Here is a 20,792-nt window from a genome sequence, read left to right as displayed (position 1 = left end):
AGAGGCTAGAATCAGCAGGCTATTCTGTCTTTCACTCTTGGGTCTAAGAGAAGGCTCTTCCTCACCTCTTTCATCTTCTGGCAGCCCTCAGCATTTCTTGACATTCCTTGGCTTGTTGAAGGATCCTCATATGTTGTCTTCCCCCTGTGTGTACCTGTTCCCATGTCTGTCCTTCTCTTTTATAAGACAACACTAGAAAGGATTAGAATTAAGACCTATCCTACTCTGGAATGACTTCATTAACTTATAACATCTACAAAGAAAAACCCTATTCCTCAAACAAGGTCACATTCACCGAACTTGGGACTTCAACATATCTTTTTGGAGGGCATAATTCAATCCATGACAGCTATTATCAAAAGTTTGTGGATAGGGAAATGGAGGTTTGAGGAGGTAAGTGGTCAGCTTAAATCACACAGTTAATATACGATAACCTTGGACCACAAACCCAAGTGTGTTTAACTCCACGTTATCCCATAGTTAACAAGTGAGGAAACAAGGATGATTTACCAAGCCACTGTCAATGCAAAGGGGGGTTGCTTCCAGTGTATTTCAGAAAGGTAGTGTGGTGACAGGGCCAGGTTCCAGAAGCCACCATTTAACTTAGTGCTTCTTTGCAGATTCTGACTCAATAGTTCAAGGGTCAGGCCAAAGATTCTGCATTTCTAACAATCTCCCAAGTTGACATTGATGATACCTGTCTGAGGACCACACTTTGAGTAGCAAAGCGCTAACTGAAACTTGGAGGCAGAATCTGAAAGTCACTGCGGATATAACTACAGGTGAGAAGTAGGCCAAGTTAAAGACAATAGGTACTGGACTGTTTATATCTCGAGGAAAAGTAACTCTGCCTGGACATGTCACCTTACCAAACACTCAGTGGATGAAAAAAAATGGTCAAGATATACATATTGGCTAGCCACTCGCCGGCAATCAGTTTGCAATCTTATTCCAAAGCTTTTGCATCTATTTCTAGAACTAGACTTTGCTGAAGCTCAGACAGTGCATTACTTGGCTTGATTCGTGGCCTGTAGATACGTGTTTTCTGCAATAAACTCGAGTGATAACACTATAAACGTGAACTGAAAGTCATTTTCCTTTAATTCTCCTACTTATTCAGAGGTCTAAACAGTTGGGTACTGTCAAGTGGCCCCAACTATTTTTCCTTTTGCTATACTCAGCACACTTTTAATTAATCATTTAATTTCTAGTATATATCACTGAGTAGGTACACAGTATAAATTTGTTGAATGAACCAATGATCAAATCCCTCATGGACTGATACCAAGAAGGATCCTGGTGGTCCTCTTCCAGAGGTTAAGGATGCCCCTTACCTCCTTGGCAGCCAGCCCATTTCTCTCTTCTTCAGACTAACCCCGCTTGGTCTAAAATACACTGCGGGAAGACATAGAAAACTCAGCAGTCAGCTGGTCTATGGCCCCATTGTAGACATGATACAGCTGTCTCACTGACATGCTCATGCTGCTACAGACTACTTCAAACTGAAAGCTTCCTAAGAGTAGCTGAGACCTGGGCAGTTTAAAATATAGCCAGTTGGCTAGGGAGTGGGTGGTTCTTCTCCTGTTTCCTGCACTTGGCCCCTAGAATGGAAACCCTCGTAGCGTAGTGGTTAAGTGCTACAGCTGGTCGGCAGTTCAAATCCACAAGGTGCTCCTTGGAAACTCTACGGGGCAGGTCTACTCTGACCGGTAGGGTCGCCATGAGTCAGAATCGGCTTGACGGCAACAGGTTTGGTTTTTGGTTTTTTGGCCAGTAGAATACAGGAAAGTACTGGGAGCATCGCAGGATAGGAAGCTGATTTACTGTCCCTTAATAGGGAATCTGATGAAGATGGGAAGGTCTGTCTGTATATTATTTTACTCAATCTGACATTGATTGGGCCCTACCATGGCTCAGTTGACAGCTACTGGGACTACAAGATGCATAAGGCAGTCCTTGGCTTGAAGGAATGTGTAGCCCAAGGGAGGTAAAATGTAGGGTTAGGAGGGCATAGCAGCAAGAGTTATGCCCCAAGGTGGTCCCAAATCCTCATAAAGATTTCAGAGGAGGGGGTGTTCATTTCTGAGAGGGATGATAAGAAAAGACCTCCTGAAAATGATACATATTTATTTTTTTAAGTGGAGAGAAGGAAAGAACAGGTAGAGGAAATAGAATCAAACCACAGAAGCAAAGAAATGCAAGGCACGTGCAAAGATGGCAAATAGACTGTGTGGGGAAGTCTGGAGATCGATGCGTACTGGCTCACCTCTATTCCCTGTGCAACATCCATGCCTTTTTTTTTTTTTTTTTTTTCGCCCTGGTGAACTCTGAGCATGCAGGCCACCCAGTGCTGCCACCTTTCCTTTGCTCTGCCATCAGAGCAGCTAGCTGGCCCCTAGTTCATACTTTAGATTTTCCAGGTAGGAGATAGAGACAGACACTGTGCCACTCAAACTGCAGCGGATAAGTAACAAGTGCTCCATTGGGAATTTTTAAGACCCGTTGGGATGAAGCGGGGACTCCCTCCCCACCCTTCTTTTTTGCAAGAGGGCGAGGAGGAACTTCTAATATACCAAAAGCACTTTTCAAAAACTCTTTCCTGATAGTCAACCATTGTATTGGTCATCTAGTGCTGCTGTAAAATAAATACCACAAGTGGATGGCTTTAACAAAGAGAAATTAATTTTCTCACAGTAAAGTAGGCTTAAAGTCCAAATTCATGCCGTCATCTCCAGGGGAAGGCTTTCTCTGTCTGCTGGCTCTGGAGGAAGGTCCTTCTCATCAACCTTCCCCTGGACTAGGAGCTTCTCTGTGCAGGGACCCCAGGTCCAAAGGACACGCTCTGTTCCTGGTGCTTCTTTCTTGGTGGTGTAGGGTTCCCCTTCTCTGCTGGCTTCCCTTTCCTTTTTATCTCTTGAGAGATAAAAGGTGGTACAGGCCACACCCCAGGGAAACACCCTGTACATTGGATCAGGGATGTGACCTGGTTAAGGGCGGTGTTACAATCCCACCCTAATCCTCTTTAACATAAAATTACAATCACAAAATGAAGGACAACGACACAATACTGGAAATCATGCCCCAGCCAAACTGATACACCCATTTTGGGGGGGACATAATTCAATCCACGACAACCAGTAACTTTTTAATACCCAAAATATGGCCAAGGGGTGAAGAATTGTGTAACCCATTTTCATCCACCTCTCTTGAAAGCTGTGTCACATTGTTCTCACCTCCCTTTGAAATATAGTATCTGCTGTCTCAGTACTTCCACCAAAAGTCCCTTCTTAACATTTGTTACACTATTTATTGTCTCATTTAATTGTCATTATAACTCTATAGATAGAACTATTTCCATCTTAGAGAATAGGAAACTAAGCTTGAAAAGGAAGGCAAAAGCAGATTTTGAATCCAGGTCTCTCTGATTCCAGAGCTCTTAGACCATACTAGAATGGAGGATATGTCTGGTTCAGCATGAAGTACTCAGTAAATATTCACTAAATGAATAAAAGTTGATTTGCTGAGATTATAGAGGAACATGAATGTCTTGATTGTATTTGCTAGGTAATGAGAACCCAGTGAAAGTTGTTGAGCTCAGAGCCACAGATGGCAGTGATAAACAGAAAAATGTGACAGAGCTATACAAAAGGATTTAGAAGGGAGAAAGAGCAAAGAGAAGTAAGCACCTTAGGAAGTATAGAAAGAGTTCACAGAATAAATTATAAAGGACATGGTGAGTGTCACTTTGCTGGAATAATGAGGATAGAAGCCAGGTTGAAAGAGTTTAGAGAGAGAATGAGTTACAAGGAAATAGAAGTAGTAGTTACATACCAATTATCCAGGATGTTAATATCTGAATGGAGATACAGAAATAGGTTGTAAACCAGAGAAGCTGGCAGTATCAAAGAAAAGGTATTTTTCCAGAATGGGTAAAACCTGATCATATTTGTAGACAGAGGAGCCATAAGGGAGAGAAAGTGCTGAAGAAAGGAGGAGCAGTAATTTGAGAAAGTGTGAATCAGGGGGAGGTAATATGGGCAAGAGTTAACATAGAGGAAAATGAGCGATGCATCTTCCTCTAAGACAGAAAAGAGAAAGGGTAGATAACTAGACACTTATACTGCAAGAAGAAAAAGATGAGATGCTGAAAGAGATACCTGATATAGCAAATCTTTCTCAGTAAAGTAGGAATCGAGATAATGGATTAGGGTTAGGGGAATTAGGAGGCGAAGGTGACAGCATCAGTGCTTGAGGCAATGGAGGGAGCTTGAAACAACCATTGTGCTAAGTGTGTTCAGAAATCAACTGTGGAAATCAACAGTGGGATTAATATGTACCAACAACTGTCCGAGGCATTGGGGTTCAATAGTCTGAATTCAGAGAAGCTCAAATCAGCACTAGTCTGTGGCCAAGGAGCAAAAGGAGAGAAAGTATGCATCAAGCATTATCCCAAACTGTTTATTGCATGACATGGACTGGGGCTGAGAGTATAAAGTCAGCAAAGGTAAGATTAAAATTTCCAATCATGGCTTCCAGACTACACGAGAAAGCCAGGTGTTATTAAAAAACTTAACAGACTTACTAAATTATCCTGGAAATTCTCAGTGGAGACAAGTATGTAGTACACTGGATTTGGGGAAATAAGTACAGAGGTATAAGTGAAGAGGCTATGGTTATAAAAAAAAAAAAATGGGTTTATCAAATGTAGGATCTCAGAAGTAGAAGTGTACCAGGAGACCCTAATGCCCAGGGGGTAAGCCTGTTGCCAAGGGCTTCTATAAGGGAGTTGGAAGTCTTTGGCTCCAGCATCTCAGGGTACCTAACCTCCTTGATCAAATTATGAGGCAACTGGGCTCAGGGGCTGGGAGATAAGAGTAGCAATTTACAAAGAAGTGTGTCTTCAATAAGAATCAAAGAAAAGATGGCATCATAGCTATTGAAAACTTAAGCTTACAATTGGACAAATTTTACCTTCCTTTTTACAATAGGGAGCCCTGGTGGCACAGTGGTTAAGAGCTCAGCTGCTAACCGAAAGGTTGGCAGTTCAAATTCACCAGTTGCTCCTTGGAAACCCCACGGGGCAGTTCTACTCTGTCCTATAGGGTCGCTATGAGTCAGAATCAACTCAACAGCAACGGGTTTGGTTGTTTTTTGTTGTTGTTTTCATTTACTACAATAGGCATTTTTATTACAGAATCTGAACAGGAATATTTTGGGCAATGATATGATATAGTTGTCCATAATTTTAAATGTTATTTCTAGATTGTTTCTATCAAACATACAACCTCTATTATTTTAAACACAAAGACCAGAGACTTTGTTTATAGTACATTCTGCCTCTTGGCAAGGCTGTACTTAAACTTTTCTCAGAAAGATTATTAGTTACAATTTTTTTTCAAGTGTCCAGGGAGCAATTCCATAGAAACTTTCAACAAAGATACTCTGAAAGCACAAGTTTATAGCTTTTTTTTGATAAAGTTGGCACCCTCATCCTGAAAAACAACTATATTAAAATATCTTGATATTCAGATGTTTGTCTGCTCTTTACCAACCAATGGTCACAAGTATCAAGCCATAAAGGCTCCAGTTGGCTAACAGGTGACATAAACTATAACATTATTCAGATGCAATTATTAAAGTATTTAGGGAAGGAATAAAAATACCTAAATCAGTAAAAGAGCCACAAAATTGCCTGCCCAATGTCACAGAGAATTTGGGGCCTCTGCTAGTTTAATTGTGCTCATAAGGAGCCTTTACAGTTGTTCGGACAGAACAAGGGGATAATGATTAGTTTAAAGACAGGAAAGGTGTGCGTCGGGGTTGCATTCTTTCACCATTTTTTTATTTAATCTGTATGCTGAGCAAATAATACAAGAAGCTGGACTATATGAAGAAGAACGGGGCATCAGGATTGGAGGAAGACTCCTTAACAACCTGCGTTATGCAGATGACACAACCTTGCTTGCTGAAAATGAAAAGGACTCGAACCACTTGCTAATGAAGATCGAAGACCACAGCCTTCGGTATGGATTGCATCTCAACATAAAGAAAACAAAAATCCTCACAACTGGACCAATGAGCAACATCATGATAAACGGAGAAAAGATTGAAGTTGTCAAGGATTTCATTTTACTTGGATCGACAATCAACAGCCATGGAAGCAGCAGTCAAGAAATCAAAAGACACATTGCATTGGGTAAATCTGCTGCAAAGGACCTCTTTAAAGTGTTGAAGAGCTAAGATGTCACCTTGAAGATTAAGGTGGGCCTGACTCAAACCATGGTATTTTCAATTGCGTCATATGCGTGTGAAAGCTGGACAGTAAATAAGGAAGACTGAAGAAGAATTGACACCTTTGAATTGTGGTGCTGGCAAAGAATACTGAATATACCATGGACTGCCAAAAGAATGAACAAATCTGTCTTAGAAGAAGTGCAGCCAGGATGCTCCTTAGAAGCAAGGATGGCGAGACTGCATCTTATATACTTTGGACATATTGTCAGGAGGGATCAGTCCCTGGAGAAGGACATCATGCTTGGCAGAGCACAGGGTCAGTGGAAAAGAGGAAAACCCTCAACGAGGTGGATTGACGCAGTGGCTGCAGCAATGAGCTCAAGCATAACAACGATTGTGAGGATGGCGCAGGACCGGGCAGTGTTTCGTTCTGTTGTGCATAGGGTCGCTATGAGTCGGAACTGACTTGATGGCACCTAACAACAACAATAACAACATTAGTTTCCTAGGCTACTATAATAAATCACCACAAACTTGGTGACTTAAAACAACAGAAGTTTATTGTCTCACAGTTCTGAAATCCAAAATCAAACTGTCAGCAGTGTTGGTTCCTTCTGGAGGCTCCAAAGGAGAATCTGTCCCATGCCTCTCTCCTAGTCTCTGGTGGCTGCCAGCAATCCTTGGCATTCCTTTGCTCGTAGTTGCATACTTCAGTCTCTGCCTCCATCTTCACATGGTCTTCCCCTCTGTGTCTCCCTGTCTTCTTCTCTGTCTCTTACAAGGACACTTACCATTGGATTTAGGGCCCGCCCTAATCCAGGATGATCTCATCTCAAGATCTTTACCTTAATTAAATCTGCAAAAACCTTTATGTCAAATAAGGTCATATTCTGAAGTTCCAGGTATACCTATCTTTGGGGGCAACTATTCTACCCAGTACAGGGCCACAGACAAGAATCTTTGGCTCCTCTTTAGGAGGTTCATTTAATGCCTCAATGATCCTGATATCACCTTAGAGGCAAAATCTTGTGAAATTTAGGATGATAGCATTAACCTGAATGAAGTTCCAAAATTGCTCATCCGTTGCCCCTACCCAGCAACGTGAACCTTAATGGAAGCCACACTGAAAGACAGAGAGTAAGATCCAGTGTTGGCATCTAGCTCTTCTCCCCGTGCAGACCTTGGCTGAGTCTCCAGCAAAATTCTGTAGATCTCAGTTAAGAATTGCAGAAAGGAGACCTAAGGTTTTCTTCCTACATTAACACCTTGGTTTTCTGGCTCTTCTCTTCGTCACAGCTCCGAATGTCCTGGCTCATTCGTGGAGTCCTGAGGGGAAACATATCCTTGGTGCTGGTGGAGAACAAAACTGGGAAGGAAGAGGGCAGGATGGTCTGGCATGTTGCCACCAATGAAGGCTTGAGCCTGTGGCAGTGGATGGTGCTACCTCTCCTCAACGTGTCCGACAGGTAGGTCATCCCCTTCATTCCCTTTTCCTCCAACAGCAAAAATGAAGCAGAGAGTCCTCCCGCATCCCCTCCACCCAAGACACGGACACAAATGTGCATATATGAGCACACAAGCACGCATGCACGCGCACGCGCATACACACACACTTTCTGCAGGCTTCCGGGGAGTACCAAAATTCTCAGAGAAATTCAATGCTAATGAGCACTCGTTTCCATCATCTCTTGCCTGGCATGATTGATTGCCTCAAGTATATGTAAAAATTGAACAACCTACATCATTCCCAACCTACGTTGCTACCAAATCAGGCTTTATGTGTATACAGCATTTTCTCTTACGTGCATTTACCTTACTTTGCCATTTGTCATTTTATTTATTTATTTTTTAACTGCAAGGCAGGTAGTGTTATCATTCTCCCACCCCTACCCTTTCACCAGTGAAGAACCTGAGATCCAAAGAGGCCAAGTGCCAGCAAGTTGGTATCAGAGTCAGGACTGCAGCCCAGGTCCCAACTTCAGATGCAGTGCTCTGTGGAGTTGGGCCTGCTGGGCAGGTTGATGAAGGTGGATACAAATTCTTCAGCAAACAGAGCAGTGCTTCTACCTAAGTCAGTCCTGGCTTCTATCTGGATTCTATCACCAATGACCTTTGTGGCCTTGAACAAGTTGCTTGACTTCTCTGGGCCTCAGTCTCCTCATCTTTAAACTGAGAGGGTTGGACAAGAAGATGGTTCACTCTTTGTGGCTCTGAACTGGAGCAGAAAGCCCTGAGTTCAGCTGCCACTTGTCTCCCCAGGATGGCACTAGTCTGCCACCTGCAGTCAGCCTGGAGTGAGTGGTGTTTGAATGAAAGCTGACCTGGGCATGGCAGCACTCCTGTGACTGATGTGTCATGCTGAGCTCTTAATGGTTTGTACTGTTCTGTTCAAGACAAGGGGATGGTGTCATTTTTGTAAAGGGGACATAGGAATGGGCCTGGAGGAAGAAAGCTGCCTTTAGTTGGCTAAATGTCAAATCCTGTAAGCCAGAGTAACTTCCGCATTAAAAAAAAAAAAAACACTCAAGTTACTACTCAGGTGGCTCCACCTTTGAAAACTGAGGGCAAAGGACTTACAGCAAGGAAGAGGGTGCTGTAAGTTGGCACCCAACTTTGTTAGTATAAAGCTGGGTCTCAAATTCTGCACCCAAACTTTACAGAGCCTGCTATTCCCAAGAGCTCATAACTCAAGTTGGACTGTCACAGGAAGAAGTCACTGTCCTCACTTGGAGCATCAGCTGCCCACTCCTTCAGATGTATGTGGGTTAAAGATCAAAGCCCATGGCTATTCCCAGGCTCAGGGCCCCTACGACAGATGGATTTAATCAGAGGGGTGAGCGAGTGTGGGTACTACCCACCACAGACAAATCTTTTGTCTCAGGGATTGTAGGGGCTGTGTACAGGAGATGGAGAACATGAGGGTGATGCCAGAGCCCTCCTCCTGGAAGATGCTAAAGTAATTCAGATGAATCAAAGAGTTTTTTTTTTTTCTCCTCAATCCAGCAAGTCCTGCCTTTCATAGCCACTCTAACGGATTTCAATCAAGTAAGATGTTGACTCTGTTCACTCCTATCTGTTAGAATTTCATTTGAAGAAGACTTTGTTCTCACCCTCCCTCCTCGCTGTTAAAGACTGTTTACCAGACTGACATTTCCGATATTGATACTGAGATCAAACTACCCAGCGGGGATTCAAACAAAGGCCAACTTGGTTTGATGATACGTCGCTACAGAAAACAAGAGTACCTTCATTCACCAGAAGCCTGCACTCCACTGGCATGCTCTGATGCCAGAAGCTGCCCTCCCAGAGCTAGAGATGATATAGGAAGCATCAAGACCCACGGGCAAATGAAACTGCAGGAGAATAAGGCAAACTAGTTTCCACTTGCTAAAATCAAACTACGTTGTGGATGTGACCGGCCCCTAAAACTAAAGAGCACAGGCTTTAGAATCATGTAGTTCCATATTTAGAAACTGTCTCAGCCACTTAGTAGTTTTATGACTTCAGCCAGTTACATAATGTCTTTGAGTCTCAGTGTTCTCACCTGTATAATGAGGATAATAACAGTTCTACTTCATGAGATTGTTATAAGGATTAAATAAAGTGATCACTGAAAGTATCAATGGATAGTAGAATTTATTTCTCATGTCCTCCATTCTCATCCCTTGATTATGTAGGTTCAGTAATAATATATTCAATCCAAAAACCCACTGCTGTCAAGTCAGTTCCGACTCATAGCAACCCTATAGGACGGAGTAGAACTGCCCCATAGAGTTTCCAAGGAGCACCTGGCGGATTCGAACTGCCGACCTCTTGGTTAGCAGCCATAGCACTTAACCACTACGCCACCAGAGTTTCCAGTATATTCAATATATAGCACAAATCACAACATTGATCTTCCAAGTCAGACTATGTATGTTCTATAAAACAGAGATATTGAAGTGTACCTCTTAGGTTTGGGGAAACAAAATGCTTGGTGAACTGCCTGATCAACAGTAAATGCTTAGTGTTTTTTTTTTTTTAATTAATAGTAACTATAGTATTTTTTTATATATAATATAATAACAACATCTCCCACCTAATGCCTCAGAAGAGGCTGAAATGGCCATTTTAGCAAAAATAACCAGTTCTACAACCTTAAACTGGACCAGTAAGCAATATCATGATAAATGGAGAAAATATTGAAGTTGTCAAGGATTTTATCTTACTTGGATGCACAATCAACATCCATGGAAGCAGCGGTCAAGAAATCAAATGGCGTACTGCATTGGCAAATCAGCAGATTTTTGCAGCAGCAAAAGACCTCTTTAAAGTGTTGAAAGCAAAATGTCTGTCACTTTGAGAACTAAGTTGCACCTGACCCAAGCCATGGTATTTTCAATCACCTCATATGCTAAAGAAAGCTGGAAAACGAATAAGTAAGACTGAAGAAGAATTGATGTCTTTCAAATATGGTGCTGGCAAAGAACACTGAATATACCACGGACTGCCAGAAGAACAAACAAATCTTTTTTGAAGTTCTGCCAGAATGCTCCTAGAAGCAAAGATGGCAAAACTTCATCTCACATACTTCAGACATGTTATCAAGAGGGACCAGTCCCTAGAGAAGGACATCATGCTTGGTAAAATAGAAGGTCAGAGAAAAAGAAGAAGACCCTTAATGATACGAATTGACATGGTGGCTGCAATGATGGGTTCAAACATAGCAATGATTGTGAGGATAGCACAGGACTAGGTAGTGTTTCATTGTGTTGTACACAGGGTTGCTATGCGTCAGAACTGACTGCCAGTACTGAACAATAACAACAAAGCCAGAAGGAGGGAATTCTTTTATGAATTTTCTGACATCAATGTTCTGTGAGTTCCTCATGAGGGGAAGTCACTGATGGAAGAGGAGCAAGAAGTATACTTTTCACTCTTATTTCCAGGGAGAGTAAGCTATAGCTCCCTGGATTGTCAGAAAATGGAAATAGAGGAGGGAGAAGGTAGAGGAAGAAAAAGAATAAAGAAGGAAATGCAGAAAACAAAGATCAACTCCCTTCCTGCCACCCCTAAAAAAACTAAATTTTTTTTAGGCATTAATTAGCACTTCACATCACCTACCCACAACCCATAAAACATCTTTAGGCCATACCTGGCTTCAGATGTTTAGCATCCACTTTGAGGACAGCTCCCCAGCCATGCCTCTTGGTGGCAGGAACTTCATTCCCTACTCTGGCTCAAACCACCTTTGTTTCCAGGTTCCCCAACTTCCACACTTTACAAAGATTTTTTTAAAGCAACTTTATTGTGGATTAGGGGTTAGCTCTAAGGTGTTCTCAGCCTCTAGACAGTGGTCATAGCCCCTGGGGGTTATGTGAAACTAATCTAACTTCTGGAAACACAAATATAATCTATATATTATTATTTTCCAGTGTCTTTCAAACTCCTAAATATGACCTTCAGGCTCATAAATGATTTGTCCATCCCTAACTTCACCAATCTAAATGTCTTCAATGCTTCCTCTATCACTCTACCCAATAACAACACTGAATTTCTTTCAGTTCTTTCAGCTCAGTTGCACCTCTAGGCTTTTGCCGCTGCCATTCTCTTCACCTGTCATGTTCTTCCTCTATTGCCCATCTCCCTAACTACCACTTCTCCTTCACCACCTTTTAGAGAAACTCTCCTGGGCCTCTAGACTATAGAGTATACCTACAGTGTATTCTCATAGCTCTTGCAACATACATATAATAACTCATCATTTTTTTATTGTCTCTTTTTAGTGCCTGAATATAGGCACTAATAAGGCAAGGACCATGTCTGTTTTATATGTCACTGTTTCCTGAATGTCTATTACAATGCCTAACGCATAGTATGCCCAATAAATAATGCATTGGCTAAAAAATGCATCGAGGAAAATTGCATATACACCCTCTCCTCTGTTATTGACATGGCTAGGTTCCAAAGACCAGGTTGTTATGCAAAATCAGCATTAGGTGAAAATGGAGAATGACCACATCAAATCATAAAATGGGGGATGACTACATCATTACACAACTGCCAAACCACTGAGAATCATTGCCCAGCCAAGTTAACACATAACATTAACCATCACAGCCCATATTACTCTCACCTCACACCTCTGCATTTGTTACTTCCAGATACATGTCATTAATGTGCAAAATAGTTGGAGAGCAGATTTTTTACTATTGTTATAAATGCAAAATGTCAGATAACAAGATAGTTGATAAGTGTGGAGAAGGCGTATTTCCAAATTCCAGCTGGATTAATTGATAGTTTCATGTCTCACATTCTTCCTCTGTTCAACCTGTATCTAACAAAACAGATAAAATCACATTATAATAAATACTATTGCTAAGTGTTCTGGATATCAAAGCAACTCCTCTGTCCCATCAGATGAACCAAAATGGCATTTGTCACCCTGGTGACAAGGAATTCTCTTTAGGGACTTGACTGGTAACTGTGCTTTCTTTGTCTCTGGTCACTGCCCTGTCAGAATCGCTTCATACGAAAGACTTTGATCTTAATCATGTGCCCTGGTCCTTGTGAAGAGGGAGAACTAGAACTGAGCACATGAGATCAAAAGCTATAGTCAGATTGCTCCACCGTGCAGCAGTCCTTCCACAGAGGTCTGTGAAGGCTGATGACAGGGAGACATTGATCCATGGAATGGCATTCTTCTGCCCATTCACAAATAGGCAAAGTGAAAGGAATAATGTAATAATGCGTCATCATCATGAAGTGATGTTAACTGTACAACCATACTATAAAGAGTAACAAGAAAAATCTCCAAAGAACAGTGCCCAAGATGTTTTGAGCAGTGGAACATCCCTGGACTACAGATATGTACTCTGAAGGTAATGTTGAAGGACATCACCAATTCAAATAGTGCTTGATGTGTGCTTAAAAGTTATCTCATTGTTTTACATCCACCTCATATACCTATTTTTCCTCAGCTGAAACGTTAATCTCTCCCCCTATTTTATCAGTCTTCCCTTCATTCAAATGCTACTCTGTCTATTGGAATGAGAACTACCTTTTCTCAAAATAGAGGAAAGGTAAGTTCTTTCCCCTTATTCTGTCAGTCTTTTGCAAGGACATATCCCTACTTTGGAAACCCTAGTGGCATAGTGGTTAAGTGCTACAGCTGCTAACCAAGAGGTCAGCAGTTCGAATCTGCCAGGCACTCCTTGGAAACTCTATGGGGCAGTTCTACTCTGTCCTGTAGGGTCACTTTGAGTCAGAATCGATTCGACAGAAGTGGATTTGTTTTTTGTTTTTTGTTTTTTTTTTGGTATCCCTACTTTTCCTTTTTGTAATCATATATCCTACTAAATTAAGCACAATATTCCCACACTATCACAAGCTTTGACGTGCTTACAGAGCAGAAGTGGGTGCTAAGTTCAACTCATTACTAAATGGATTTGGAAGTGCCATGGACCAAATCACGCCCCACAAATCACTGCAATTGTACAGTCAAATACAGAGTACATAACTTATCGCACCTGTGTAGGCGCCATTCCCCAGCACTATCATTACAAAGGCTTTTAGCTGTACACTATATACATAGTCTAACAAGAAAAAAAATTCCCTCTGGAGGTATTTAGATTGCCTGTTCCCTTTGCGTCCTTTGTCCTCAATGACAAGTGGTATGTTTCAGAAATGCATCTTTCAAATGGAATGAGTTAAACTGAGAGTTGTGTCTTTATGTATTTATATCAGAAACTCTATAGAACCAAGATTTTTTTTCCTATTCAATGCTTGTTTATCATCCGCAGAATCCCCATTTTGTATGGGGTGCTATCGATAACAATAATTTCATTTCATATAGTGTCTTTCTGTGATGGGGAGGACATCAGAGGGGCATTTTCATTACTTGTTCTTACCTGGGGGATATTGATGCTTCAGTGGTAGAATTCTCATCTTCCATTTGGGAGACCCTGGTTTGATTTCTGGCCAATGCACCTCATGCACAGCCACCACCCTTTTTTCAGGGTAGGCTTGCACGTTGTTATGATGCTGAACAGATTTCAGAGGAGCTTCCAGACTAAGATGAACTAGGAAGAAAGGCCTGGCAATCTACTTCTGAAAAGCAGCTAATAAAGACCCTATGGATCACAATGATTTTATCCACAACTGATCATGGAATGGTATAGGAATGGGTAGCTGTGCATGGGGTCACCATGAGTCAGGGGCCAACTCAATGGCAGCTAACCAATAACAACAACAACATTCTTACCTGAGTAGAGAAGTAGCAGAGATTCCCAGTGAGCCCCAGCTTGTCAGTCTTGACATGCCCCTGGAAAAGTTGTGTATAATTCATATTTTTGTAAACTGAATAACAGCTTCCTCATAGAGCCATTGAAAGAGTTGAAAATAATGATGATTAGAGCTAGCATTCGTTGAGTGCTTGCCGTGTGCTACTGACTGTATCAAGCACTTTACATGCATTATCTCATTTCATACTATGATTAATCCCCTTTTTATATGAGGTCTAAGGAGGTTAAATAGTTTTCCTTTAACCCTCAGGATAACCTGCTTCCTATGTACATACCTGAGGCAATGGAGGTGCAACAGTTGGCATTTGCAGAAAACCTGATCAGTGGCAGCCAGTATTGTTAACAAAATGTTTGGTTCTGAATTTTCTTAGGCCATGCCCCTTAATGATTTCAAGTTCCTTTTTTCCTGTTTTTATTTTGAAAGTTTATATTGATTTTCATTTGCTTCATTCACCACTGGAAATCTCTCATCTTACTTAATTCCCCACCACTACCACCTGCCGAAGACTCACCCCTAACTTGCCCCTTCTCCTGCCTTTCCTTCCCTTGAAGCTCCAGTGGGAGCAGCATCACCAGCAAAGTGTGAGTCTTCCCTTTTCTCCCAGGCCGTTGTGGCTGGAGCGAGCCCTCTCTCGTGTGCCTGTTCAAGCCATCACTCTAGCATGCCTTTGACTACCCCACACCGCGTGGTCCAACACCAGCATAGGTCTGATAGGTATTTTTTATTTCCAAATGTATCCGTGTAACAAGTCTAACAAAGGTATAAAAATAAAGTACGTTTAGTTATACATTTAGCAAATCGCCCTTCAGTTTGTTGTTGTTAGCTGCCATCAGGTTGGCTTTGACTTATGGTGACCTTATGTATAACAGGGCAAAATGTTGCCCAGTCCTGTGCCATCTTCTTGATGGTTAATATGTTTAAGTCCATCGTTGTGGCTACTGTGTCATTCCCATTCCGTCTTATTAAAGGTTTCCCTTGTTTTCACTGAGCCTTTACTTTACCAAACATGATGTCCTTTTCCAGAGATTGGTCCTTCCTAATGATGTGTCCAACATAAGTGATCCAAAGTCTCATCATCCTTACTTCTAAGAAGCATTCTAGTTGTATCTCTTCTAAGGCTGATTTGTTAATTCTTCTGGCAATCCACACTATACTCAATATTCCTTGCCAACACACAGTTTGAGTGCATCAATTCTTCTCTCTTCCTTTTTCATTGCCCAGTTTTCACATGCATATGAGAAGATTGAAAAGACCAATTGCCCTTTAGAAGAGAATAAACTTCACAGCCACTAGAACTGACACAGCAAATCCAGGCCATAATGTTGATAGTCTGTGCTCCTCTGTCCCTAAGAGAACGTGGCAGAGGGTCAGGCCCTGCATCTGTTCTTCACCTTCTTACTATCTTTCCTCCTCTTCACCTTTCCATTTGTAACTAATTGCCTTTCTCTACCCACCCTTCCCCAGGGAAAAAGGATACCTATGGGTAGGAGTGAATGTCACAACTCCACAAACCCCCACCAGCCAGTATCAGAAAAAAAGACTCTGGCCCGGTAGGAGCAGACAAGGCTCAGCCTCAGTAGAACTGGGATGCTAGGCAGGTCATCCATGCAGAGACCTGATATGAGGCCAGCATATAGGTGTAAGAACTGGGGACCAGATGAGGGACCAGGCTTCCAGAGCATGACAGAAACCCAGTCAGTGAGGCTGGAGCCCGTGTGTACAGCACTCCCAGCTAAGGAAAACTGCATCTGTACTAGACCACGCTCTTTCATTCCACTTTGCCTCGCTCAGGTGTGTTCCTAGTCCTGGAGCAGCGCAAGAGTATGCAGTGGGGAAAGGCTTACCTGTGAGGGGAGGCTACTGCAGGGTCCAGCAGCCAGCCAAGTGCTACATTCACCTATCACCACCCAACACAACATGATAGGCACACTGAATACACCCGCGTAACAGCCTTGTTCTGTATGCTGTGTTCATTGGGGTAATGCTATCTGAAGTAACAGATTAAACCTCCAAACCTCAGAGCTTTACAATATATATAAATTTACAAATATGTTTATATGTTTTTTACAAATACATGCATATATATTTTTTGCTTATGTGAAATCCAGAATGAGTGTGCTAGTTGTGAGTGACTTTCTACGTGGTCATTCAAGGCCCCAGGCTCCTTTTACTCTGTAGTTCCACTCTCACTTGGGCCACGGAGCCCTTTGAATTCAGCCAGCCAATGGGAAACAGCATGAGGGATCTCGGATTTGAGGATTTTATGGGCCAGGCCCAGAAGTGATGCTCATCATTTCTGATCACTTTCCATTGGCTAGAGCTCAGTCACATGGCCATACCTAACTGCAAGGGATGCTGGGGAGTATAGTGCAGCGGTGAATCCAGAAGAAAGGGAAATGGCTTCAATGAAAAACAAATAAGATGTTGAGTCATAAAATAAGCCAAGGAGTACAGCTTCCATCTCTGGACACCTATTAGAATGTCACGGGAGAATACTGCCTTCTCATTCAGCTATTCTGAGTACGGATCAGGCTTTTTCTCTAAGAACTGTGAATAATTCAAGGCTGAAACCAATTCCAGGATCTATTCTAAGGTATGAATACACTATTTCCAAATTCTATGTTATAGCAAAACCTACTTCCTGGCAGAAAAAAAAAAGCCAAATCCATTACCGTAGAGTCAATTCCAACTCATAGTGACCCTATAGGACAGAGAAGAACTGCCCCATAGAGTTTCCAAGGAACACCTGGTAGATTCAAACTGCTGGCCTTTTGGTAAGCAGCCATAGCACTTAACTACTACGCCACAACAGTTTCCTGGCAGAAGTCATCCCAAAATTACTCTCCTTGGACTTTTCCTGTCCATAAAAAAATGAATACACAGGAAAAAATATTTTTGTAACAGCTTAAAACTAGCAGGACAGCATAGGACATTGGTTCACAAACTTAGCTGAACACTATGATCACCTGGAAAACTTTTTTTTTTTTTTAATATAGAACCCTGGGCCCCATACACAGAGATTTTGATTTAGTAGATCGCATATTGGGCCCAGGAATTTGTATTTTTTAGAAGTTCCCTAGGTGATTTTGATGTGGAAATCAGTGCCATAAAATGTCAGATCCAGGTCTCTTATTGGCAAGACAGGGAACCAAGAAGTCACTGGGCAAGTGTCCTTGGCCAGCACATTTTCAGCAAACATACATGAAGCCCCTCCTGCCAACAGAGGGTAGAAAGCAATGTATGGCCAGCCTTTTTCTGGATCACAGGGCCTGCACACTGGAGGGGACACAGAGCAGGTGCCTGAGAGGCAAACAGTGACACACGCAGCCTTGAGTGGGGTCTGACAGAGCACGGCCAGTGTTCAGGTGGCACAGTGACCTCCATGCACCAGAGTAGTCGGGGGAGGCTTCATGGAGAAAATGGGCTTATTGTAAGCTGGACCTCAAGGAACATTTGTTGTTTTTGTTAGTTGCCATCAAATTTTAGGTCTTAGTGAAATTGGAAGGGGACAAGAGCATTCCAGAGAAGTCCATCAAAGTGAGCACAGGCTTAGGGCCAGGGAGGTTTTCACGAGGTCAAGGCCAAATAGTCAAATAGATTGTCTCAGAAGATCCTGAGTAGTCTCCTGCAGAGAGGCTGAATGTGGGAATTAGGTCAAGTATTTTGAATGTTAGGTTGTGGGTGGTAGACAGCCACAGTGGCAAGAGACAGAGGATGGGGAAACCAGAAGCATGGAGACTGTCAGAGGCTCTTGAGAGGGACCGAATATGAAATGATCTGAGCCTCAAGGTGGAGCTCAGAAAAGGTGCAGAAAGGAGCTAGAAGAGGCCTGTTCCTCTGCTGCTTTCCAAATAGTCAGCCCTCCGAGAATAAGGGGACCGATGTGGCAGAGGCTCAGCACTGCGATGTGTAACCAGGCGTTGACACATACAAAGCAGGCACTCATAACTCTGCAAGGATCTGGTCCTGTTTCTGTCTCAGATATATCCCAGATCATTGGAGCAAGGAGTAGCTTAGGAATTCTGAGCCTTAAGTCCATTTCTAACGCTGAGTTACTGTGATGTTTGGGACAAGCTGTTGCTTTTGACTGCTAAGTTTCCACAATCAAGAGAGCAGAGCAGTGAGACAGATCCGGCCCATAAGCTCGGTTTTAGAAAGAGAGCTCAAAATGGCAATAAGCGAGCTCCTTTAGAATAACAGGATGTTCAGATCTGTTCAAGATTGTCTTGGTAACACCCACAGCTCGGTTTACAAGTCAACAGATGCGTAGGTTTTTCACAACTCTTAAGTGCCTCTGAAAGTGTTCAGAGCCTTAGAGCCTCTGTGTTCTCAGTCCCTTCTCTCCCCAGGCAAAAAAGTCTGCAGCCCTGGAATTGAGGGGACAGTTGGGCTGCTGGTATTTGAAGTAAAACAGAATCCAGTCCTAAGCATGCTGTTCCCAGGAACCTTATCTGTGCTCATGGCTTCTACCATCACCTGACTCAAGCATCTTTTTTCCCACCTGAGTCCCATACCCGCACTTCCAGCTCCACGATTGACATCCCACCCACACCTCAACAGAGCCAACAGGACAGTCATCAAAACCAGCTCCACCCCCACACCCTCTCCTGAGTGATAACTTCTGCACAGGGCTCTCCCATTCTCCTAGACATTCAGTACTCAAAGCTTTTCTTGACTTCTCTCCCACTGCCCACTTTCAATGTCTTCCCAGGTTGTAGAGATGCTAGCTCCATAGCAGCAGAACTAAAAAGAACTTTAGAAATTCCCTAGTCGGTGAATGTCCCTGGATGATGCAAACAATTAATGCATTGGCTGCTAACCAAAAGGCTGGAAGTTTGGGTCTGCCCAGAGGTGTCCAAGAAGAAGGTTCTGGCAATCTACTTCCCCAAAATCAGCCACCGAAACTCTCTGGAGCACAATTCTACTCTGACACAGATAGAGTCACCGCGAGTCAGAACCAACTCAATGGCAACTGGTAAAAAGTCAGCGAATATCATGAATAATAAGTCTGTTGGAATCCCTCAAGGGCAAGGCTCGCATCTTATCTGTCTCTATACTTCTAGTTGCCAGCAGTGACTGACTCATAGTAGGTGCTCAGATAGTGTTTTCTGGAAGCTAGGGTGGCAAAGAGACAGAGAAGGAGATAAGTAAGTTGGTACACTCCTGAGGAAGCACAAGTATCTGATAGAAATGTAAAACAGGAACGATAAGCTAGAATCTCTCATGTCTCAGAAAACTTTCAGTGTGAAAATGCCCACATTTTATAGACCCAACCAGGCAGAGAAGGCTGCTGATCACCCTCAAAAAGGCAGGGGGAACTAGAAACCACCCTTTCCCTGGGTCTTCTCACAGTTCTGAATGTGCCACCATCTCTGGTCCATATCAGCCCTCCAAGTCACAAGGCAGCACACCAGCCGAAGGCAGAGGTGGCCAGTGTTGGAAATGTATGTGTGTCCAGAGAGAGGCAGAGCGGACACCCCGGTCTCTCTGAGGAGAAGGGTGGGCAAGGGACTTGCTAGCTCTAGACAGGCCCCCAGGTGTCCCAAGTAGCTTGTGGCACTTCACAAATAGCGTGGAGAATGTGTGAGACAAAATGAGACTAAAGACTTTGAACGGGTCAAGATGGCTAGTGTTGGATGAGCAGAGAAGAGGTGGCAGAAAAAGCAGCCTGGACAGCGGAGGCCTGAGTTCTTATCTTGGCTCTACTGTGTCTCTTTAGCTCTGATGCTCTGATGTTCTCTGGGGACCCCTGCCATTTTTTGGACGATATGCCCCCAGAGATAATCTGGCCTGGGGACTCCCACATGGGCATTCTACCCAAGGAAGAAGCCCACCGCTCCCCCCAGATGGTGCTTACTCTCCTCCCTTAAGGCACTTAGCATCCTCAAGCCCTTGGGGCAGGTATCTCTGTGCACAAGCACCCCCTGCTGGCCGAGGGCTTCAGGAAGCAGGAACCTCCTTCACTGTGTGCCCATAAGGCCTGAGGCATAGTGACAGCGCTATGCTTGCCCGGAATCAGAGAATAAAGGGCAAAATTGAACTTGTCGGATGGGCTCCTCCCCACACTGCTGTCTGGTGGGACAGCATCGCAGCAAGCGTCTCTGACTGGGGATGGGCCAGGGCTAATGTGGGAGCTGAGATCCTTTTGTCTGAGCCCCCAGCAGTGAGCACAGAAAGCCAACACCAGGAAGCCTCGAGCCGAGATGGTGCTGCTGGAGGGTCTGAGTGATTCTCTATCCTTGCTGGGTCTGACTGAAATCCATTTTCTCCCCTAT

General features: G+C 43.2%; 1 protein-coding gene across 1 annotated transcript in view; it reads left to right on the top strand.

Annotated features, from left to right (window-relative positions):
- The window catches only part of ALK (ALK receptor tyrosine kinase), a 1,052,109-nt gene that overhangs the window by 921,040 nt on the left and 110,277 nt on the right, over nucleotides 1-20,792 (top strand). The window contains exon 9 of the mRNA XM_064295177.1: nucleotides 7,531-7,700. Coding sequence (XP_064151247.1) covers nucleotides 7,531-7,700 — 170 coding nt within the window. The remainder of the gene's footprint in view (nucleotides 1-7,530; nucleotides 7,701-20,792) is intronic.

Source organism: Loxodonta africana, chromosome 12 (genome assembly GCF_030014295.1).
Source record: "Loxodonta africana isolate mLoxAfr1 chromosome 12, mLoxAfr1.hap2, whole genome shotgun sequence".
In the NCBI taxonomy this organism is placed as follows: Eukaryota; Metazoa; Chordata; class Mammalia; order Proboscidea; family Elephantidae; genus Loxodonta; species Loxodonta africana.
The sequence above is the reverse complement of the archived record's forward strand: the minus strand, read 5'-3'. Positions and strand labels throughout refer to the sequence as shown.